Source organism: Hyperolius riggenbachi, chromosome 2, assembly GCF_040937935.1.
Source record: "Hyperolius riggenbachi isolate aHypRig1 chromosome 2, aHypRig1.pri, whole genome shotgun sequence".
Taxonomy (NCBI): domain Eukaryota; kingdom Metazoa; phylum Chordata; class Amphibia; order Anura; family Hyperoliidae; genus Hyperolius; species Hyperolius riggenbachi.
The window spans coordinates 67205464-67227590 of NC_090647.1; the positions used below are offsets into that span (position 1 = coordinate 67205464).

At 45.7% G+C, this 22127-nt stretch overlaps 1 protein-coding gene across 2 annotated transcripts in view; it reads left to right on the forward strand.

Moving 5' to 3' along the window:
• The window catches only part of DYNC2H1 (dynein cytoplasmic 2 heavy chain 1), a 508393-nt gene that overhangs the window by 344567 nt on the left and 141699 nt on the right, over positions 1-22127 (forward strand). For both annotated transcript variants that reach the window (XM_068266870.1, XM_068266871.1), the window contains exon 82: positions 2561-2665. In XM_068266870.1, the coding sequence (XP_068122971.1) occupies positions 2561-2665 (105 nt within the window). The remainder of the gene's footprint in view (positions 1-2560; positions 2666-22127) is intronic.

Here is a 22127-nt window from a genome sequence, read left to right on the forward strand (position 1 = left end):
TGTCTCCTGCTTAGGAAACCTATGCTAAGATATTGAAAGCCCGTCCACACTTTCTACCTTGTTAGCCCCCACTCGCTTTCTGTTATCCTCTAGAGCAGTGATGGCTAACCTTGGCACTCCAGCTGTGACCAAACATGCCTCTGCTTCCCCAAGTTATGCTTAGAGCCGTCAGAGTGTTGCAATGCCTCATGGGACTTGTAGTTCCACCACAGCTGGAGTGCCAAGGTTAGCCATCACTGCTCTAGAGGCAGACCACCACATCATTACTGTGTCCAGCCTCTTGCTGTCTCTGCTGGGAGGAGGCGGGGCGCTCACTAACCTCACCTCCTCTGTTTGCTGCAGAATGGAAGGAAGGCATGGCTGTTACAGCTTCAAACTTCCTCCCCAGTATACTGGGTTGCAAGAGGTGTGGCTTTACCAATGACTTGGCAAGAATGATCAGTGATATGGGAGTAAGGCTTCCTGGAAAGAGCAGCAATGGTTATGGGAGTTAGATGAATCGAGACAGTGCAGATTGTACTTGAAGTGGGGTTGGGTGGCTTTGGACTCCATGGCCACCTGACAAGTCAGTGTTGTCATGTGACCCCTGACATTAAAGACGCTTAACTACTTAAGGACCAAGGTGATTGAAATCTACGCCCTGTTTTGATGTTTGCCTGGCTGCCAGGGTGTGGAGTTCAATTCACCGCCGTTTTCGTCGCTCCCGCCCATCTCGCCGCTGTGTCCCGTCGCAGCTCACTCCCTCTGCCTGGCTTTATGACGGCAGAGTCATGTGAGCCAGTCAGGAGCCGATTTCATTGGCTTCTGGCCGTGCCTTTCAGTGTAAGCAACCCCCATAGGCTTACATTGATAGACACGGTCAGGAGCCAATGAAAGCGGCTCCTGACCGTCTCACATGACTCTGCCATCATAGAGACAGCAGAGTGCGTGTCCTGAGGATCCCGGCGTGCGGTGTGGACGGCGGTTGTAGCAGGTATATGCAGCGATTTGTCTGTATTCAGTCGTTATTCTACCAGCGGTCTCTGGTCCTTAAGGTGTCAGAGACCGCTGATACTCAAGTGTCTAAAGGCGAGTGGAGGCTGGGGTTAGTTAGTGATGGAAGAAACGGTGTGACTAAAGGTGGCCATACATGGTACAATTTTTTCATACAATCTTACCATTTCTATGTAGTATAAGGGTAAATTACCAGTAAGTGAATATACTGAAAGGATAATTTAGGCAGTTCCCTCATACTACATAGAATTGGTAAGAAAGGATGAAAAAATTGTACCATGTATGGCCACCATTAAGAAGATGATGGAAATGGAATTGCAAGACTAGACTGGTGCCCACAAATCCTTATCATGTCATCAGTATCACATGACTAATGCTTCGTACACACTTGCGATAACTATCGTTTGCTAAGAACGATAGTTACCAGACGAACGATATTGGAAAGATTGGAATGCAACGATGGGATGCAGCGATCATCATACACATTTTATCGATAGTTCTCGCAGAAAAGAACGATCAGAAGGATATGTTGCGTACATATTTATATAAAATAAAAAATAAAAAAACACTGACATGGAGTTACAATAGATACAAATATATGATTGTTAACTTGAAAACAAAGTTTAATTGAAATGAGCAATGTAACAATCTTTAAGGTGCGTACACACATGCGACTATAGTCGTTTGTAACGATCGTTCCCCGATCTCTACCAACGACGATCGTTACAAAAAACGAACCACCGACTATTAAGGCAAACGACGAACGAGCCAAATCGCTACAAAAGAAAGTTCTGTCTCGGCGGATTTTAACCAACGACGATCATTTGCAAAAGGAGTAAATCGTTGGAAACGGTCGTTCGTACTAGGCTTGACATGTGCATTTCACGATTTCTCCCTGAAACTTCTCATTTTTATGCGCAGGCGCAATAGTTGCTTTACGTGATGTAACGTTCGTTCTAACGATCAGATCGTTACACACCTTTTAAAACTAACTTTACTTAGGTCGTTCTTTCATCAATTAAAAGTTCGTTAGTCGTTCTCAACGAACGATCGTTGTCGCATGTGTGTACGTAGCATTACGGCCACGCTACAAAGGAAGTACTGAAGCTGGGCAGAATTCATTGCAGGCGCATTGGCCCTTGTAACGATCGTTCTCGGCCGATGTCTGTACACACTATAGTTTTGTAACGATTGTCGGTAGATATGATCCGTCAGGTTGGATATTTCCATCTTCCCGATGTCGTTCTTTTGTCGTTCGTGTTAATGATCGTTGGGTAAAGTTCTTTCCCCGATTGTCGGCGGAACGATCGTTAATGAGCTGTTTCAAACGACCATAGTCGCCAGTTTGTACGCAGCATAAGGCTTCCTGCCTTATTAAGATGCGCTCATTGGTCATATGTCACCATCTTGAGGGCTCTTGCACACTACATGCGATTCCGATTGTGGCAGTTGACTTAGCATACTTGGCATTTATTTTTCTAATTGAGATGTTTGTGTGTTTGGTCTTCTGCTATACTTTTGAACTCTGAATCATCTGTTAATGAAATGGTGTTCTGTTCTCCCATAGGAATATCGCAGTGTCATTGAAGGTCTCCCAGAGGATGATAAACCTGCTTTCTTTGGTCTTCCAGCCAACATTGCTCGTTCATCGCAGCGCATGATCAGTTCACAGGTACCTGCTTCCTGCTGCCAGTTTGTCTTTGTGCCAGAAAGTGTAACAGTCACAGCATGTGGCCTGTTATTCAAAAGTCTGTTTGTCCAAGTGCTTCCAATGGTTGTGGAAATTTGTTTGACAGCCAATGCCTGTATTATGCCATCTCCTACCCTACCTACTTCTTCCATAGCTCCTGTAGATGATTGGGGAGGGGGGGTCATGATGATAAAATAGCAGGCACCAGGGCTGCACACTACACTATTCCATAGAGAGTGATGTGTTTTGTTCATTATACTGTGAGAAAGTGCTGTATAATATGACACCATTGTATTTAAATACCAGAAACTCTTACATTCCTATTTCCTGTTTTGGATAGAAGAAAAAAAAACAATGTAAACAAAATAACAGCATTTAAAAGTAGCTCTTGACAACCGTAATCCTTTTAGAACATCTTTTAACTTCAAAGCTTGTGAGAGCCGCCTTGAGTCAGTTTGAAGAGAAGTCTTGGAAGTTTTCATGTTCCGCTTCCATTCACAAGGTCATCCGCAGCTGCTGGGCACCGCTTTCGCATGCTGATTGTTGTTTTTTTTTTTAACCATTATCTCTTCTAACTTTTTATGGGATTTGCAAAGTGAGCTACTGAGGCTTTTATAAAAACGTTAACATTTGTAAGTTACTAACCTTCTCGAAGAGCCAGGCATGAATATTAAAGCTGTGCGGAGGTGCAGCTTGGCGTTTTTCTCCGCTTCATAGTGGCTGGAGGGAACGTCTTCTTATTCAGTCACATGCAGCCTCATTGTCAGGCGTCAAGAAGGTAAAGAAGGACTCCACCTACTGAGGATGTCTTGTTTGTTCGGATGGAAGTCCAACACTTATCCTCCCCATAAACTTCTTTTAATGATTTTATTATATAGGCTTCTCTTGTAACACATACAGTGTATCAGCTATAAGCTAGCATTCATTTCAAGACCTCATCCTTTAAACATGGGTTTTCACTATCATGTCATCAAAGAAGCTGAGCATTCTTTGTATAGCTCCCAACTGCCCCTCTTTTGGAGGGACGGTGCCTCTTTGGGAGCCCTGTCACTCTGTCCCTCTTTCCTCCTCATTTGTCCCTCTTTCAGGACTTTGTCCCTCTTTCTATGTAAATATATATATTTATATTCTAGAAATGTGTTTGATTGACTCTAAACTTTATTCCCATCCTTTAAATTGATATATTACTAATTTTAAAATGTTAATATGAAGGAAAAATGAACCGGGATAGAAAGGACCAGTGTGGATTGAATTATAAAACGTATATTTCTTAAAAAATCTTTATGGTATACGTGACTAGGGGTGTGACGAGGGTGTGATTAGGGGTGTGGCAGGGGTGTGGCTTAATTGTCCTTCTTTCTCATCTCAAAAAGTTGGGAGGTATGTTATTTGCCTGAAAAATGTTATCTATAATCTATCGTGCACTACTACTTCCATTACATTACATTATGTATATGTCCACCTCCTGCTCTACATCTCCTGTTGGATAATGGAAGCAGTGCATGCTGGGTGTATGTATACCCCATGCACTATATATCTCCAAGTGTATGATGGAAGCAGTGCATGCTGGGTTTATGGCCACCTCCTGCACTAAATCTCCTGTTTCATAATGGAAGCAGTGCATGATGGGTGTATGGCCACCTCCTGCACCATTTCTCTGATTGGATAATTAAAGCATTGCATGCTGGGTGTATGTCTACCCCCTGTACTATATCTTCTATTGTATAACAGAAGCATTGCATGAGGTTTTATGGCAGGAAAGTTCAGAGTCATTACTCAATTTCTGATAAACAAAGCAAAGTGTAGATCGTAACCAGCAGCAGTAAAAGTTTGATGCAGTCTTAAAACTTAAGCCTTTAAAGAGGACCTGAACTCAGAACTTCCTCTCTGCTCTGAAAGAGAAGCAACAGTATCATAACCTTTAAAGAAAAACATGTCTTTGTTACAGCTGATACAAATCCTTCAATTAATCTGCAGTGTGTCTACTTCCTGCTTTCATGGAAGAAGACATAGGGTTAAAATCCTGTGCTTTTAAATGAGCTTCTCTGCCGTGGCAGTCAGATGACACAGGGGAGAGATCAAATTACAACTGGTGATTAGTCACAGATGAGGGGGAATTAGACAGGCTAAACTCTCTAAATACATACAGGGTGTATTCTCTTTGTTTTCCTTCTGTCCTGTGCAAGAGTTCAGGCCCATTTTAACTGAAAATAAAAATATGAGACTCCTTTCTATGTTACTAATGTCTTGTTTACTATTGCTACTGCTACACATACAATTAAGTATCTCATATGTATTTTCCCCTCTGGTTTACTTTAGATACCCTTTAAGAGAAACATCCATATGGCTTTGGGGACAGGGGAGGCGGCTGTGCCGTAATTTCATACAAAAGGCATAGTAGCATTTACTGTGCTGGATAGTGTACTGGATAAGGGCCATGGCTCTGACACTGGAGACCAGGATTCAAATCTTGGCTCTTCCTATTCAGTAAGCCAGCCCCTATTCAGTGAGGAGACCCTGGGCAATTCCCCCTAACACTGCTCCTCCCTACTGGGTATGCCTCTAGTAGCTGCAGGTCAAGTGCTTTGAGGGCGCCAGGAGAAAAGCGCAGTATAAATGTTATTTGTCTTGTCTTTGTCTATTGTAGCACATGTGTATTTATCTCAACAGTTGCTGAATAGGTGCAAGGAAAGCAGAGTGGTGATTTGGCTTGCTCTTGTGGTTCTGCTGCCTTCCTGGCAATTGTTCTTACCTTGCTGGTCCTAAGTCCGTCAGTCAATCATGGTTTGTGTAGAGCACTCAGCCATCTCGCTACTGTCGTCTTTTCTTCATTCAGACACCCTTATGTTTTTAACAAATACTTTTTTTTTTCAAATTATCCACATGGCAATAGGCTTTGAGCATGTTGTATTGAAAACATGCATATAGCAAGAGCTATAGAATGCCAAACAATACACTGCTCAGTTCAAGGTAACTGCAGGAGAGAACAAAGAAAAGACATCAACAAAAACATGTTTTCAGGGCTAACCTTGGAGCTAGCTGGGGCTATTGTGAGAGTGACAGTCTTCTCTCCACATTATATCCAGGCATTACCCTTGTTCCAGATACTTACCATATTCATATCTTCCTATATTAGTAGAAACTGCTGCAGTTACTTTCTAATAAGAGATGCTGTATAGTTCTGTCCATAATGGCCATAATACATTGATCATTTCTAGGGCATTTCTGAAAAGGCCACAAAGGCCCAGGCCTTGGGCAGCTGCACCCCAAGGGGGCACCTGAACATGACAGAGGTAGACACGTATGAAAGAGGAGGTTGAAAATAGGGAGCAACAGATGAAAATGTGAAGCTTATGTCCAAGGGGGCTGTTTATGAAAGATTGGTGCTGCTGTACATGGATGTTACACATGGAAGAGGGGGCTGCACATGGAATGGGAGGGGCTGCTGTGCATGGATGATCCACATGGAAGAGGGGGCTGCACATGGAATGGGAGGGGGCTGCTGTACTTGGATGTTACACATGGAAGAGGAGGCTGCACATGGAATGGGAGGGGTGCTGTACATGGATGTTACACATGGAAGAGGGGGCTGCACATGGAATGGGAGGGGCTGCTGTGCATGGATGATCCACATGGAAGAGGGGGCTGCACATGATAATGGGAGGGGGCTGCTGTACTTGGATGGTACACATGGAAGAGGGGGCTGCACATGGAATGGGAGGGGCTGCTGTACATAGATGTTACACATGGAAGAGGGGGCTACACATGGAATGGGAGGGGCTGCAGTACATGGATGATACACATGGAAGAGCAAGCTGCACGTGGAATGGGAGGGGTGCTGTTAATACATGATACACATGGAAGAGTGGCTGCACATGTAATGGGAGGGGCTGCTGTACACGGATGTTACACATGGAAGAGGGGGCTGCACATGTAATGGGAGGGGCTGCTGTACATGGATGTTACACATGGAAGAGGGGGCTGCACATGGAATGGGAGGGGGCCGCTGTACATAGATGTTACACATGGAAGAGGGGGCTGCACATGGAATGGTAGGGGCTGTTGTACATGGATGTTACACATGGAAGAGGGGGCTGCACATGGAATGGGAGGGGCTGTTGTACATGGATGTTACACATGGAAGAGGGGGCTGCACATGGAATGGGAGAGGCGCTGTACATGGATGATACACATGGAAGAGGGGGCTGCACATGGAATGGGAGAGGCGCTGTACATGGATGATACGCATGGAAGAGTCGGCTGCACATGGAATGAGAGGGGCTGCTGTACATGGATGTTACACATGGAAGAGGGGGCTGCACATGGATGTTACACATGGAAGAGGGGGCTGCACATGGAATGGGAGGGGGCTGCTGTACATGGATGTTACACATGGAAGAGGGGGCTGCACATGGAATGGGAGGGGCTGCAGTACATGGATGATACACATGGAGGAGGGTGCTGCGCGTGGAATGGGAGGGGTGCTGCTGTACATGGATGATACACATGGAGGAGGGGCTGCTGTACATGGATGATACACATGGAGGAGGGTGCTGCACGTGGAATGGGAGGGGTGCTGCTGTACATGGATGATGCACATGGAGGAGGGGCTACACATGGAATGGGAGGGGCTGCTGTACATGAATGATACATATGGAGGAGGGGGCTGCACGTGGAATTGGAGGGGCACTGCTGTACATGGATGATACACATGGAAGAAGGGGTGGCACATGGAATGGGAGGGGCGCTGTAAATGGATGCTGCACATGGAATGGGAGGCGTGCTGCTGCACATGGAAGGGGAGTCACAACACACTTGGCCAAGGGGCACAAAAAGTAAAAATCCGGCCATGATCAGTTCAAGTTATACAGAAAGAAATTTTAAAAAATACGGAAAGTTATGGAGAAAGAAATTTTCACTTACCTGGGTCTTCTGCCAGCCCCCTGCAGCTGCCCTGTGCCTGGGCATACCTGGAATGTTCCTCCGGTCTCTTGCCGCAGCTCACTTTCTCTTTTGCAGGTCGCTGTCCCCTGCGCCTGCACGTCCCTAGCTGCGCCTGCACGTCCCTAACTGTGCGTGTTCCCGTTCTCACTCCCGTTGCCGGGAGCATCCTGCACAGGTGCAGTAGAGATTTTCTCGTAACCAAGAATAACCAAGAATTGAACTTCATCTCGATCAGTAGCTGATACCCCCATTCCTATGAGAAATATATTCCTTTTCTCAAACTTATCATCAGGGGGGTCTGTATGGCTGATATTGTGGTGAAACCCCTTCCACAGTGTGGTGTCAGGACTATAGTTTCCTGTCTGTGAACCTCATTGCATTGTGGGAAATAGCTGTTTACAGCTGTTTCCCACTGCCAAAAAAGCAAGCAGCATCTCCTTCCACTGGCATCACCTTCCAGCAGTAAAAATGTCACCATGTGATAATTGTCAGAATGTAAATCAGTGAGAGGAAACCTTTTACAATGGGGAAACACTGACTAAATCATTTAAACATTTTTTAAACAATTGTAAAAATGAAGCTTTTTTTTATTACATTATTTTCACTGGAGTTCTTCTTTAAGGCTCACCACCTGTGTAAAAAATAAATAAATAAAAACAATTCCATACATATTTAAATTTAAAGGAAACTTGAGGTGAGAGACATTTGGAGGCTGGCATATTTATTTCATATTAAACAATGCACATTGCCTGGCTGTCCAGCCGATCCTCTGCCACAGACCCTGCACAAGCATGCAGATCAGATGTTTCTGATAAAAAAACTGGCAAGATTAGCCGCATTCTTGTTTCAGGTGTGTGATTCAGACACTACTGTAGCCACAGAGATCAGCAGGACAGCCAGGCAACTGGTACAGTTTAAAAGGAAATAAATACAGCAGTCTCCATATGTCTCTAACCTCGGTTCCCTTTTGAAATAATGTAGGCATCGGAGCCCTGAAATGACGCTTTCTGCACCATGTGATCTGCTTGCCCACCTATATCTAATGTCATCTTTCTCATGGTTTGTTTTTTTTTGCATTCCCAAATCCGCCATCTCGTCTTGTTAAACTGCTTAGCCAAGGTTTTCCACAGCCGAGAGCGGCGCAATAGTTTTCCTTTGTTCGTATGTAACCTTCAGCGAGCACGCGGCTTTGTGAGAATCATGTGTGCGACAGAAGGATGTTGTGGTGTGACATGCAGCGTCCGTACGCCGGGATGAACTGATGCAGCGCAGCTCCGAAAAACAGCCTGCAACAAAGTGACTCATCCTCTTCCCTTCACAAATCAGAGGAACCCCGCAGCAAAATGCAATCTAACACACATTCATCTCTCACCATGGAGATGGAAAATCCGTTTGCTTGATGTTTTAACTTGTTTCTCCATGATAATGTCTTGCAGTGCTCGAGATCGGCCTGAGCCAAGATTCCGATCAGGCTATCATAATTATTTCCTCTTTGGGATTTAGTGAGGAGCACCAGATTACAGATGCTAGTCATCAGAGCAGGAAGGGATGGGGGCTGCGTGGGCCCGGATATTTCCCCGCAGCTTGAAGTAAAGATCAACTCGGGGCAAATGTAAAAGTTTTTTATGTAAAGGATGAATGTAGTGGGAAGAGTATAGGATGATTTCACATCTCTGCTGTGGTGAAATCATCCTCTTTTTACCTGAAGAACATCACAAAAATCAAGCATCTCATCCCCCAGAAGATCTGCCAACCTTAGTTCATGCCTTCATTACCTCCCGACTGGACTACTGCAATGCTCTCTACACTGGCCTTCCAAAAAAGGACTTGTACCGCCTACAGTTGATACAGAATACTGTTGCCAGACTGCTAACCAACCAACCCCGTCACTGCCACATAACGCCAGTCCTGCACTCCCTTCACTGGCTACCTATAGAATGGAGGGTCCTATTCAAGATCGGCATACTGACATTTAAATCACGGAATAATCTGGGCCCTGGATACATGAAAGAAATGTTGCAGCTGCGTAGCAATCCCCACATTCTCAGATCCACAGGTTCTAATAATGATCTAGTCATACCCAGAGTCCACTTGGAAACTTTTGGTTCCAGAGCCTTCTGTCATGCTGCTCCTACGTTTTGGAACTCCTTACCTCAGCAGTAGGGCTGAGCTCTCGGATGCCGAATTTCGAGTTTGCCATCGGAATATGGCAGTTCCGAGTAAGCACTCGAAACTCGAAAATTCGGCAATTCCTAGTACCGAATTCGCGTTTACATTGAAGTCAATAGTGCTAAATTCCGTGGTTAATTGTGAAGCCCCCTTACATGCTATCATCTCCAAATTTGGCATTTATATTAAGCAAATGAGTAGGAACATGGTAAAAAAAAATTTGTGAAAAGGCTTTATAGTTTTTGAATTAAACGATTTTAAAGTTTCGTAGGAAAAATGGTTTTTAAACTGTGTAAAATGACACTGCTGCAGTACAGGTTACTGCATTCCGAGTTCTGTATACATATTGTATACATTTCATGAAAACAGACAGCGTGGGGTCCCCCCTTCCCAGCCTCTTAACCCCTTGTCCCCCATGCAGGCTGGGATAGCCAGAATGCGGAGTCCCGGCCACGTGGGGCTTCGCACCCTAAACTATACCAGACCGCATGGTCCATGGTATAGGGGGGGCTCTGGAGGAGAGGGGCGGCTAACCTTCCCCTCTCCCCCAGAGCCCTTGTCCAATCCATGGATAAGGGGCTCTTCCCCACCTCCGGTGCCCCAGGAGGAGGTGGGGACTACCGACGTCCTGGAGGGTTCATGCTGCCATCTGGGGGTCCCCTTTAACAAGCAGACTCCGGAAGCCGCCCCCTCTCCAGGAGAAATGAGTATAGGGGTACACGGTACCCCTTACCCATTTCAGCAGAGAGTTAAAAAAAGAAATAAAAACACGACAACGAGAAAAGTCCTTTATTGCTCTGGATTAACCAGGGATACTTACCTTGCAATAATCTCACGCCAGGATCCTCAGGAGTGGTCCCACGCCAGTATCCTCAGGTGTGGTCCCACGCACCCACCCAACTCCCGGGGCTGAATGGCTATAGACATCCTCTGCAATCTGTATTGCATAAGCTAGAAACACAAAAATTGTTTGCTAAAACAAGAATTTTCAGCAAACAGTGTCATAAACAAAATGGCTGCTGGGGAATTCCCGTTCCCCGGAGGCCACCTCAGAGAGTCAGACTGAGTGTTATTTTACATAAATAGGTGGGTCCAGGGGACCAGGGCACCTCCTGCTCTGGTCACCTGGACCCACCATCTATGTGAAAAATGTCTGGTTTCGCCACTCTAGTGTGGCCTCCAGCGTTCCAGGATTTCCCAGTGGCCATTTTGATGGTATCACTGCTTGCCGAAATTTCTTGTTTCAAAGGCAATATTTTCGTTTTCATAGCCTCTGCTATACAGATGCAGAGGCTGACTGTGACCATTCAGTGGTGGGAGTTCGTCGGTGTGGGAGGGTGGTGAGATGTCCTAAGAGGATACTGGCGTGGGACCACTTCTAAGGATACTGGCGTGGGATTTTCGCAAGCTAAGTATCCCTGGTTAATTTAGAACAATAAAGGACTGTTTCCGTTGTCGTGTTTTTATTTCTTTTTTTAACTCTGCTGAAATGGGTAAGGGGTACCGTGTACCCCTATACTCATTTATCCTGGGGTGAGGCGGCTTCCGGGGTCCGCTTGTTAAAGGGGAACCCCGGATGGCACCATGAACCCCCCAGGACGTCGGCGGCCCCACCTCATCCTGGGGCACCGGAGGTGGGGAATAGCCCCTTGTCCATGGATTGGACAAGGGCTCTGGGGGAGAGGGGGAGGTTGACCGCCCCTCTCCTCCAGAGCCCCCCCCCCCCATACCATGGACCATGCGGGCTGGTATAGCTCAGGGTGCAAAGCCTCACGTGGCCGGGACTCCGCATTCTGGCTATCCCAGCCTGCATGGGAGACAAGGAGTTATGGAGGCTAGGAAGGGGGGACCCCACGCTGTCTGTTTTCATGAAATGTATACAATATGTATACAGAACTCGGAATGCAGTAACCTGTACTGCAGCAGTGTCATTTTACACAGTTTAAAAAACATTTTTCCTATGAAACTTTGAAATCTATTTGCTCAAAAACTATAAGGTCTTTTCACAATTTTTTTTTGACCATGTTCCTACTCATCTGCCTATTATACATGCCAAATTTGGTGATGATAGCATGTAAAGGGGCTTTACAATTAACTGCAGAAGTTGGCACTATTGACTTCAATAGAAATGCACTCGGAACACGAAAATTCTGAACCCGAAATTTTGTTTTCGCTTGCGGTACACGAAATTTCGACGAAATCGGAATTCAGCTGTTCCGATCAGCCCTAGAAGCGATCACCTGCGCAGAAGTGTATTGCAAAAATATGCATAAAACTTGCGTGGCTTCCGGTCCTCCGCAGGAACCGCGTGGTGACAAATGTATGCAGTCGCGTGAGGGATGCAGCAAAAAAACGTCACTTCCGTCACATAAAGCCGCACTGCGTCAGTATAAAAAAAAGTCTATGCGGATGTAGTCCCGTTTTTTTTTTTTTTTTTATGGGACCCGTTGGATGGGAGACATCCCTGTTTCCAGTGACTCACCTCTCCCCTCACACCCACATATCTACTTTTCATGACGAGTCAATTGCTATTTATACCCCCATATTTCTGCAGTTTACACCTTATGGCGAGATATTTGGTTTTACAACCCACACGTAGTTTTACAACCCCCAGGCTACACAGATTCATTAAAGAAGTCTTGATCCTGAATATGTAGCCTAAATCTAATGAAAATTAGAAACGATGGCCCTTAACAGGCAAAACTGGCCAGAGCAATGCACCTGTGACTAATTTGCATAACCCCGCCTCCTCCTGATGCTAGCCTTCTGTGGATCTATATCAATACATCATGTTTGTTTTCACATGTTGCGTTGCTTGTCATGATCTGGACTAATACCGGGGCCTTAATTCACAAAAGAGTGCTAACTGTTAGCACGGCCGTTTTCACACGAATTTTCATGTGTGTGCGCGATCGCAAATTTTTACGCGCAATTAAACGTTTTCACGCGCAGCGAAAACGATATCGTTTTCCCACGCAAACTCAAATTTGCTTGCGAAAACTAGCGATTTCACGTGAAAACGCGGTTGCACGCAAACGCGAAAATTCGCACGAAAACGGCCATGCTAACAGCACTCTTTTGTGAATCAAGCCCATGGTGTATATAATCTATATATGAATGAAATAATGATGGAGAAGGTACTTTTGTATTACGCGTCCAGCAGAGCGGCTGATGTAACTGAGCCTGTTACCGGGGCTCACCGCAGCTGAACGGCAGACAGTGGAAGGACGGCGTGGGACTTAGACGTGTTTATGGGGCGGCAGAAAGCCCTGGGTAAATATCAGAGTGTTAGTATTGTTCGTCTCTGAGTCTCTTTAAAGTCCTTCGACAGGAAGTTGCAAGGTCTCCTGGGATTTGACCTCGAAAAAATGCAATCTCCTTGCCTTTTTTGTATGCGATTTTCTAATGCAGTCACTGCGATTGCAAGTTTCTAAAATCGCATCATACTACTGTGTACAATTCATCACAATTTTCATTATTTTTAAAAAGACTTTGCAATTGAAAAAAAATGCATGATGTTATAAGAACACAGCGCAACGCAGTTTGTACAGGCCCTAATGCACTAATCCTTAATCTGCACTGACAGCAAAATGTAAGGCTGGGTTCACATAGGACATAGCGTGAAACGCTGCGTTTTATGTCATGTTGTAAGTTGTAAGTTGTTGTAAGTTAATGTTGTGTGCGGTGTTTGTGCGTTTGTGGTGCGTTTGCAATGCGTTTTCCATGTGCGTTTTGTATACGTTTTCCATGCATTTTTAGATTTCCATTCATGCAAATCACTTGGAAGACAGCAGGAAACCAAAATACAGCAAAAAAGATATTTTGGGGAAAAAAACGCATGAAAAACGCATACTATTGCGTTCCCATTGACTTTCGTTTTGTGGGTACGCATTACACACAGGGAGTCAAGAAGCCGCTACTGCCACACATCTAACCGAGCCTTTTCGAGCACGCCAGATTGATGCCAGTCTGAACGTAAATCGATCGGGCTTCCAAAGTGCAGTATTAGTCTCTGGCAAATTCAGGCCGGTTTCACTCTGAGTGTTGGCGGAAGCCTGGCGGCCGCACTGCTGACAGCATTCTTCGGGGATTACTGCATTACTACGTGGTAACTCCTATCTGGCAGCCAGCAAAGCAGGAAATGACACTCACTTACTATGGCCAAAGCGATTAGGGCTGAGCTCTCGGATTCCAAATTTCGAGTTTGCCATCGGAATTTTGCAGTTTCGAGTAAGCACTCGAAACTCGAAAATTTGGCAATTCCGAGTACCGAATTCGCGTTTACATTGAAGTCAATAGTGCTAAATTCCGTGGTTAATTGTGAAGCCCCCTTACATGCTATCATCACCAAATGTGGCATGTATATTAAAGAGGAGCTGTTAGGTATAAGGAAAATAAACACATATATCAGTAGCTAAATATTGGCTGTACTTACATTACATATGCATTTCACTGTCCACGTTTGTACTTCACATAATTTTTATATAGTATTTGCAGAGAATGATGCTCCTGACAGCTCATGGCAGGTTCCATGTTTGTCTGTCTCCTATGAAGCCAATTGTGTCGTCATGTCCTCCCTGCTTCCTGATCACAGAAAAGCTCCTACTGAATAACACTAGTGTGCAGTGAATATTAATTAGCCATGTGGCTAGGAACAATAGCAGACTCCTGCAGTGTACTCTGCCCAGAGATTTATCAGTGCTGTTAGCTGGACATGCTGTTGTAACTTGAGCCTACTTCTCACTAGCAGCCGAGGGGAGGGCCCCAGAATGCTTTGCTGTATGGTATGCGTCCTCTCGTCCTTTTTATGGGCTTGGGAATACAGAGCCTTGCTGTCAGCACACATCACAGTAAGGCCCAGTGCACACCAAAACCGCTAGCAGATCCGCAATACGCTAGCGGTTTTGGGAGCTGATTTCAGAGCGATTCTAGGTATGTTTAGAGAGGTTTTCTAAACATACCTAGCGGTTTTGCGTGCGTTTTTGTGTAGTAGATTTCATATATTGTTACAGTAAAAGCTGTTACTGAACAGCTACTGTAACAAAAATGCCTGGCAAACCGCTCTGATCTGCCGTTTTTCAGAGCGGTTTGCGTTTTTCCTATACTTTACATTGAGGACGAAACGCTTCCGAAAACCGCAAACGCGCAGCAGGAGGCACGTTTGCGGCTTGGCAAAAAACGCAAACCGCCGGTGTGCACCATCCCATTGCAATACATTAGCCAAGCGTTTTTATAGGTGGATGCGGCCGGCGGATCGCTCCAAAAACCGCTCGGTGTGCACTGGGCCTAAGAAAGATTTTTAACTTCAGTATTGCCTTTTTGACTTCCTTCTAAACTGTTTAACACAGGAGAATAGAGGTTTAAATTAGCTTTTGCAGCCTGACAGTTACTCTTTAAGCAGATAAGTAGGAACATGGTAAAAAAAAATTGTGAAAAGACCTTATAGTTTTTGAATTAAACAATTTTAAAATTTCATAGGAAAAATGGTTTTTAAACTGTGTAAAATGACACTGCTGCAGTACAGGTTACTGCATTCTGAGTTCTGTATACATATTGTATACATTTCATGAAAACAGACAGCGTGGGGTCCCCCCTCCCAAGCCTCTTAACTCCTTGTCCCCCATGCAGGCTGGGATAGCCAGAATGCGGAGTCCCGGCCACGTGGGGCTTCGCACCCTGAGCTATACCAGCCCGCATGGTCCATGATATGGGGGGGCTCTGGAGGAGAGGGGCGGCCAACCTCCCCCTCTCCCCCAGAGCCCTTGTCCAATCCATGGATAAGGGGCTGTTCCCCACCTCTGGTGCCCCAGGAGGAGGTGGGGGACCGCCGACATCCTGGGGGGTTATGGTGCCATCCGGGGGTCCCCTTTAACAAGCAGACTCCGGAAGCCGCCCCCTCCCCAGGAGAAATGAGTATAGGGGTACACGGTACCCCTTACCCATTTCAGCAGAAAGTTAAAAAAAAAATAAAAACACGACAATGAAAAAAGTCCTTTATTGCTCTGGATTAACCAGGGATACTTACCTTGCAATAATCCCACACCAGTATCCTCATGAGCAGGGCTGTGGAGTCGATCCAAAAATCCACCGACTCCGACTCTTCAGTTTAGGATTCCTCCGACTCCTCGACTTCGACTCCTCTAATTTGCATATTACAATTTTGTTGATTAAAAGTATGTAACATGAAATTCGTCTCTTAACTGCCAACGCTTAGGAATTTTACAAGACAACTGAAGTGAGAAGGATATGTAGACTACTATATTTATTCCCTTTAGACTAAAACTAGTCCTTGGTAAGAGTACTTGTAAAAGGTACAAACCGGAACAAAGAACATCTATCAGGCCCTAGGCAATGTAAGTGTGGGTACATGTAAGAATGATGTGCAGGTACTCTGCAGGGGAATGAGGAGATTGTAAACAGACAACACCTCTGTATTCAATGTGCACAGCATTCTCAGTGGATTCCCTGCAGCTCTGTGGGTAGTGCATATGTAGAGTATAGTACTACTGTGTAACAAAGTAAACCTGAGACAGATGAAATTAAAGTTTTATACATACCTGGGGCTTCCTCCAGCCGCCTTCAGGATAATCAGTCCCTCGTTGTCCTCCTCCACCACCTGGATCTTCTGCTATGAGTCCAGGTACTTGAGCCAGTCGGGCGTAGTGCGCATGCACACAATCCGCCGCCAGGAGCATACTACACCTGTGCAGCACTATTGCGCAGGTGCAGAATGTTCCTGGCTGTGGGAGCGGCATGCGGCCGGACAGCGCTGACTGGCTGAATTACCAGGACTCATAGCAGAAGATCCGGGTGGTGGAGGACAGCGAGGGACTGATTAGCCTGAAGGGGGCTGGAATAAGCCCCAGGTATGTATAAAACTTTACTTTTCATCCGTCTCAGTTACCCTTTAAATTGTAGTCACCAAACCAAATTTTAACAACATATCAAATTATTTGGTTTCATGAGCAAAGGGAGTGCATACATTTGCATAAATCAGCATCAATGCAGAATTATTTCCATCTCATTGACCATCTCTATTAGTGACACAGCTACACATCAGGCTTTATTCTTACAGCATAGATGTTATTTAGTATATATGATACGGCCAGAACCCGAAGTTTGGCCACTTCTAGTTCTGGCCGGCCACTTCGGGTTCTGGCCGGCCAATGCGCGAAGTGGCCGCTGCGCTGCGGCCAATGTTAGAAATGGATTGATTCCTCTGAGGTTAATGTATCTTCTGGCCGCAGCGCAGCGGCCAAACGTATAACAACTTCGTTAATTTATTGCAATTCAGCCGGCGGCAATGTAACAATTCAAGCCGCCGGCTTTTTCTCTGCCTCTCTCTCTCCTCTTATGGGCAGCCGGCGGGGACATGCGCGTCCCCGAGAGTCGTTCGTGGCGCCAGGGCAGCAGAGCGGGGAGGCTGCAGACATCGCTTCTGCCAGCAACCGCTCTGCAAGAACGGCAGGATTCCCCTGCCGCGACGAACGACTCCGGAGGGGGGACACGCGTGTCCCCGCCGGCTGCCCATAGAAGAGCGAGAGAGGCGGGAGGGAGGAGAGAGAGGCAGGGGCAGGAGAAGGAGAGAGAGGCAGAGAAAAAGCCGGCGGCTTGAATTGTTACATTGCCGCCGGCTGAATTGCAATAAATTAATGAAGTTGTTATACGTTTGGCCGCTGCGCTGCGGCCAGAAGATACATTAACCTCAGAGGAATCAATCCATTTCTAACATTGGCCACAGAGCAGCGGCCACTTCGCGCATTGGCCGGCCAGAACCCGAAGTGGCCGGCCAGAACTAGAAGTGGCCAAACTTCGGGTTCTGGCCGTAACATATATAAGAGATTCCTGTGTACACATCATATATACAGTCACAATCAGATATGTATATCTGACCTTAAAAATACGGGGACTGCTTTATTGAAGCAGCACAAGTAACTCATTTTGATTGGTTTATTTCATTTTTGTGGACTAAGCACAGCTATTACTGTATATATACATTATTTTTTAATGACTATTATCTGAGAAATAGAACATTTTATCATATTTTCTATTTTAATTACAGTTACAAATTCATTAGGAGTCGGAGTCGGTGCATTTTTTTCCGACTCCGATTACAGGCACCCAAAATTGCCCGATTCCACGACTCCGACTCCACAGCCCTGCTCAGGAGTGGTCCCACACCAGTATCCTCAGGAGTGGTCCCACGCACCCGCCCAACTCCCGGGGCTGAATGGCTATAGACAGCCTCTGCAATCTGTATTGCATAAGCTAGAAACACGAAAATTGTTTGCTAAAATAAGAGTTTTCGGCAAACAGTGTCATAAACAAAATGGCTGCTGGGGAATTCCCGTTCCCCGGAGGCCACCTCAGAGAGTCAGACTGAGCGTTATTTCACATAAATAGGTGGGTCCAGGGGACCAGGGAACCTCCTGCTCTGGTCACCTGGACCCACCATCTACGTGAAAAATGGCTGGTTTCGCCACTCTAGTGTGGCCTCCAGTGTTCCGGGATTTCCCAGTGGCCATTTTGATGGCATTACTGTTTGCCGAAATTTCTTGTTTCAAAGGCAACATTTTCGTGTTCATAGCCTCTGCTATACAGATGCAGAGGATGACTGTGACCATTCAGTGGCGGGAGTTCGTCGGTGTGGGAGGTTGGTGAGATGTCCTAAGAGGATACTGGCGTGGGACCACTTCTAAGGATACTTCACAAGGTAAGTATCCCTGGTTAATTTAGAACAATAAAGGACTTTTTCCGTTGTCGTGTTTTTATTTCTTTTTTTAACTCTGCTGAAATGGGTAAGGAATGTGTACCCCTATACTCATTTCTCCTGGGGTGGGGGCGGCTTCAGGGGTCCGCTTGTTAAAGGGGAACCCCGGATGGCACCATGAACCCCCCAGGACGTCAGCGGCCCCCACCTCCTCCTGGGGCACCGGAGGTGGGGAAGAGCCCCTTGTCCATGGATTGGACAAGGGCTCTGGGGGAGAGGGGGAGGTTGACCGCCCCTCTCCTCCAGAGCCCCCCCCCCCATACCATGGACCATGCGGGCTGGTATAGCTCAGGGTGCGAAGCCCCACGTGGCCGGGACTCCGCATTCTGGCTATCCCAGCCTGCATGGGGGACAAGGGGTTAAGGAGGCTTGGGAGGGGGGACCCCACGCTGTCCGTTTTCATGAAATGTATACAATATGTATACAGAACTCGGAATGCAGTAACCTGTACTGCAGCACTGTCATTTTACACAGTTTAAAAACCATTTTTCCTATGAAACTTCGAAATCTATTTGCTCAAAAACTATAAGGTCTTTTCACTAAATTTTTTTGACCATGTTCCTACTCATCTGCTTATTATACATGCCAAATTTGGTGATGATAGCATGTAAGGGGGCTTTACAATTAACCGCAGAAGTTGGCGCCATTTACTTCAATAGAAATGCACTCGGAACACAAAAATTCGCAACACGAAATTCGGTTTTCGCATGCGGTACACGAAATTTCGACAAAATCGGAATTCAGCTGTTCCGATCAGCCCTACTCAGCAGATCAGGACAGCTCCACCCCTGGATGTGTTCAAATCCAGGCTGAAAACCCACCTGTTCAGTTTGGCATTTGCAGAAATATAACTTTTGTTGTGTGAATACTTCATTCTACCAACAACTACTGAATCTGAGAGAGTCGAAGCGCTTTGAGTCCTATGGGAAGAAAGCGCTATAGAAGTGTTATTGTATTGTATTGTAAGAATATGGAGGCTGCCATATTTATTTCCTTATAAACTATTCCAGTTGCCTGGCAGCCCTGCTTGTCTGTTTGGCTGCAGTAGTGTTTGAATCACGCCAGAAACAAGCATGCAGCTAATCTTGTCAGATCTGACAACAATTTCAGATACACCTGATTTCCTGCTTGCTTGTTCAGGGTCTGTGGCTAAAAGTATTAGAGGCAGAGGATCAGCAGGATAGCCAGGCAACTGGTATTGCTCAAAGGGAAATTAATATCGCAGCCTCCATATACCTCTCACTACAGTTGTCCGTGAATCTTACAGTACATAGAAAAAAATACAAACTTGTTTCTTTTTTATATAATAACCAACTACTTGTTTTATATCCCGCCTCCCCCACATGCATGTATTATTAAACTATTATAACAGCTTATATGGAGTGGGGAGGGAGTTCTCACTCTCCCCTTCAAACTCTCCACCACTTTGCTGACCTTTCTGAGTTCTGAACTCCATATCTGTAATCTGTTGTTTGCTCCATCAGCCTGGTGAATGCTCTTAAAGAGAGACGGATGTGGGCTCAAAAAATGGGGGGAAAAAAAGTAGGCTACCTGATCCGCTGTGCTCAGCCACAAGAACCGCCGCTCCTGTGGGCCGCAATGGCCCACTTTCGTGACCTCTGGGTCAGGATGCTGCACTGAGAGACTGTGTGTCTCTCATAGCGTGCAGGGAGGCGGGGAAGCGGCAGGAGGTGCGGCCAGGGAAAGAGAGCTGCCCAATGGCAGCTCAGGAAACCCTGTAAGAATGCCCCTGGTGAGCGGTTTGAACAGGGAAGTCCTCTCCCGTGTTAGTGACAAATCTTGTCACTAAACTCGGGGGAGGGGGCTATAGTTGTGGGACACAGAGCCATGTCATTGGGCAGAGAACATGCCTCTGTGTCCCATCTGCCCCCGAAGATCCACTTCGGGTTCTCTTGAAAGCAAACCTGTGGGATCCACGTCACACATAGTAACCTCTAGCTCCTCCAGAGGCATCTCTCATCCTCCTCCAGAGAACTGATCCAGCTCTGAGACCCTCAGAAGTTCGGCAGAAGAAGCAATGCTACTTTGCGGGCGCAAACAGTATGTGCGCTGTGCACAAACTGTCGACAAGCTTCGGGAGGTCCCAGCACTGGAATGGTGTTGCAATCTCAGTTGATATCAGTATCACCTTCTCCTGCCAAATACCCCCTTTGCAGATATCTGTGCGGCCTATTAGTGTTAATTATCTTGTTCCACCAGTCGGTGCAGCTCTAGCAAATCAACATTGTGGTCTATGTGTACACGTTAGGCAGCAGTGGAGGGAGTGCTCATGCAAGAGGGTTAGGTCAGGAGATAGATGATTGGTTATTTTTACCAATATTTTACTATTATCATAATTAGCCACTGCCCAGAAGTAGAATATTGATAATTTTTACTGATATACTACTAGCAGCTTTCCCCAATTACCACAGCGCCCTTTTTCTTTGTACGTGAATTTATAAATGGAGCAGCTGACTGTGGAAGGTTAGCCTCATTTTAGTGTAGCTTTAAGGGATTTGTAGGAGTGACAGACAGAAGTCTGTCACTCCTACAATGCTGGGCTGGCTTACAGGGGTGAAAAGAAATAATTTGCATATTCAGTAGTGGTGCATTGCGGGTAACCACAAATGCTCACTTATAGCTGAATTATTGCAAATTTCCTTGTGTTTTAAGAAGGCAAATTTCACCAAGCATTGCTTATTAGTAGGAGGGCTTTTCGGTCTCTTTTATCCCCCTATGCATTCCTAGTGGTTTGGGTCACCCCAACCTGCTTGGTTACTCTGTTAGACAGAAGTCTGCTTTTTTAAAACAGAAAGTATTTGCAGGTTGGATCGAGCATATGAGGTGTCCTACGATGCATCACTGCTGAATATGCACATCACCCATTGTTGTCCCTGAAAGCTAACCAGACCTCCAGAACCGCTGGAATGCAATGACGTGTGAGCTAGTTAATATTACAGCTCTGATTCACCACGAGCTTGCTGGGCAATCTGTAACTCTGGGTATTTCAATTCCTACCCCATAGAGCCACATTAATCCATGACATGCACTGAAGAGGATCGACCAATCTGAAACAGTCTGTATGCAATATGTTGGATTATTGTGGCTCCACAAATTAACAAGCTGACACATCATTGCATTCCAGCGGTTCTGGAGGTGTGTTTAGCTTACAGGGGCAACAAACCAGATGATTTGCATGTTCAGCAGTGGTGCATTGTGGAAGACATCATATGCTCATTCCAACCTGAATAATTGAAAAATACCTGCTGTTTTGTTTTTTTTAGAAATATATTTATTGAACATTTTCATAAGTTTACAGGCATTATGACAAGCTTTTTGCCGCCAGTGCGGAGCACATAAATATTGGTTAAATACTTTATACAACAAACAAGAGCAATGCCATCAACTCAGTTACCTCCCTAGCCCATAACACATAACCCTACCAGCCTCCCTACTCCTTCCATTGCTCTTCTCCTGCCAAATATCCCACTACTAAATAAATCAGAAGAAAGACCAACTTCTGCGGACAATAGTTCAAATTGAATAGTCCAATAAACCACA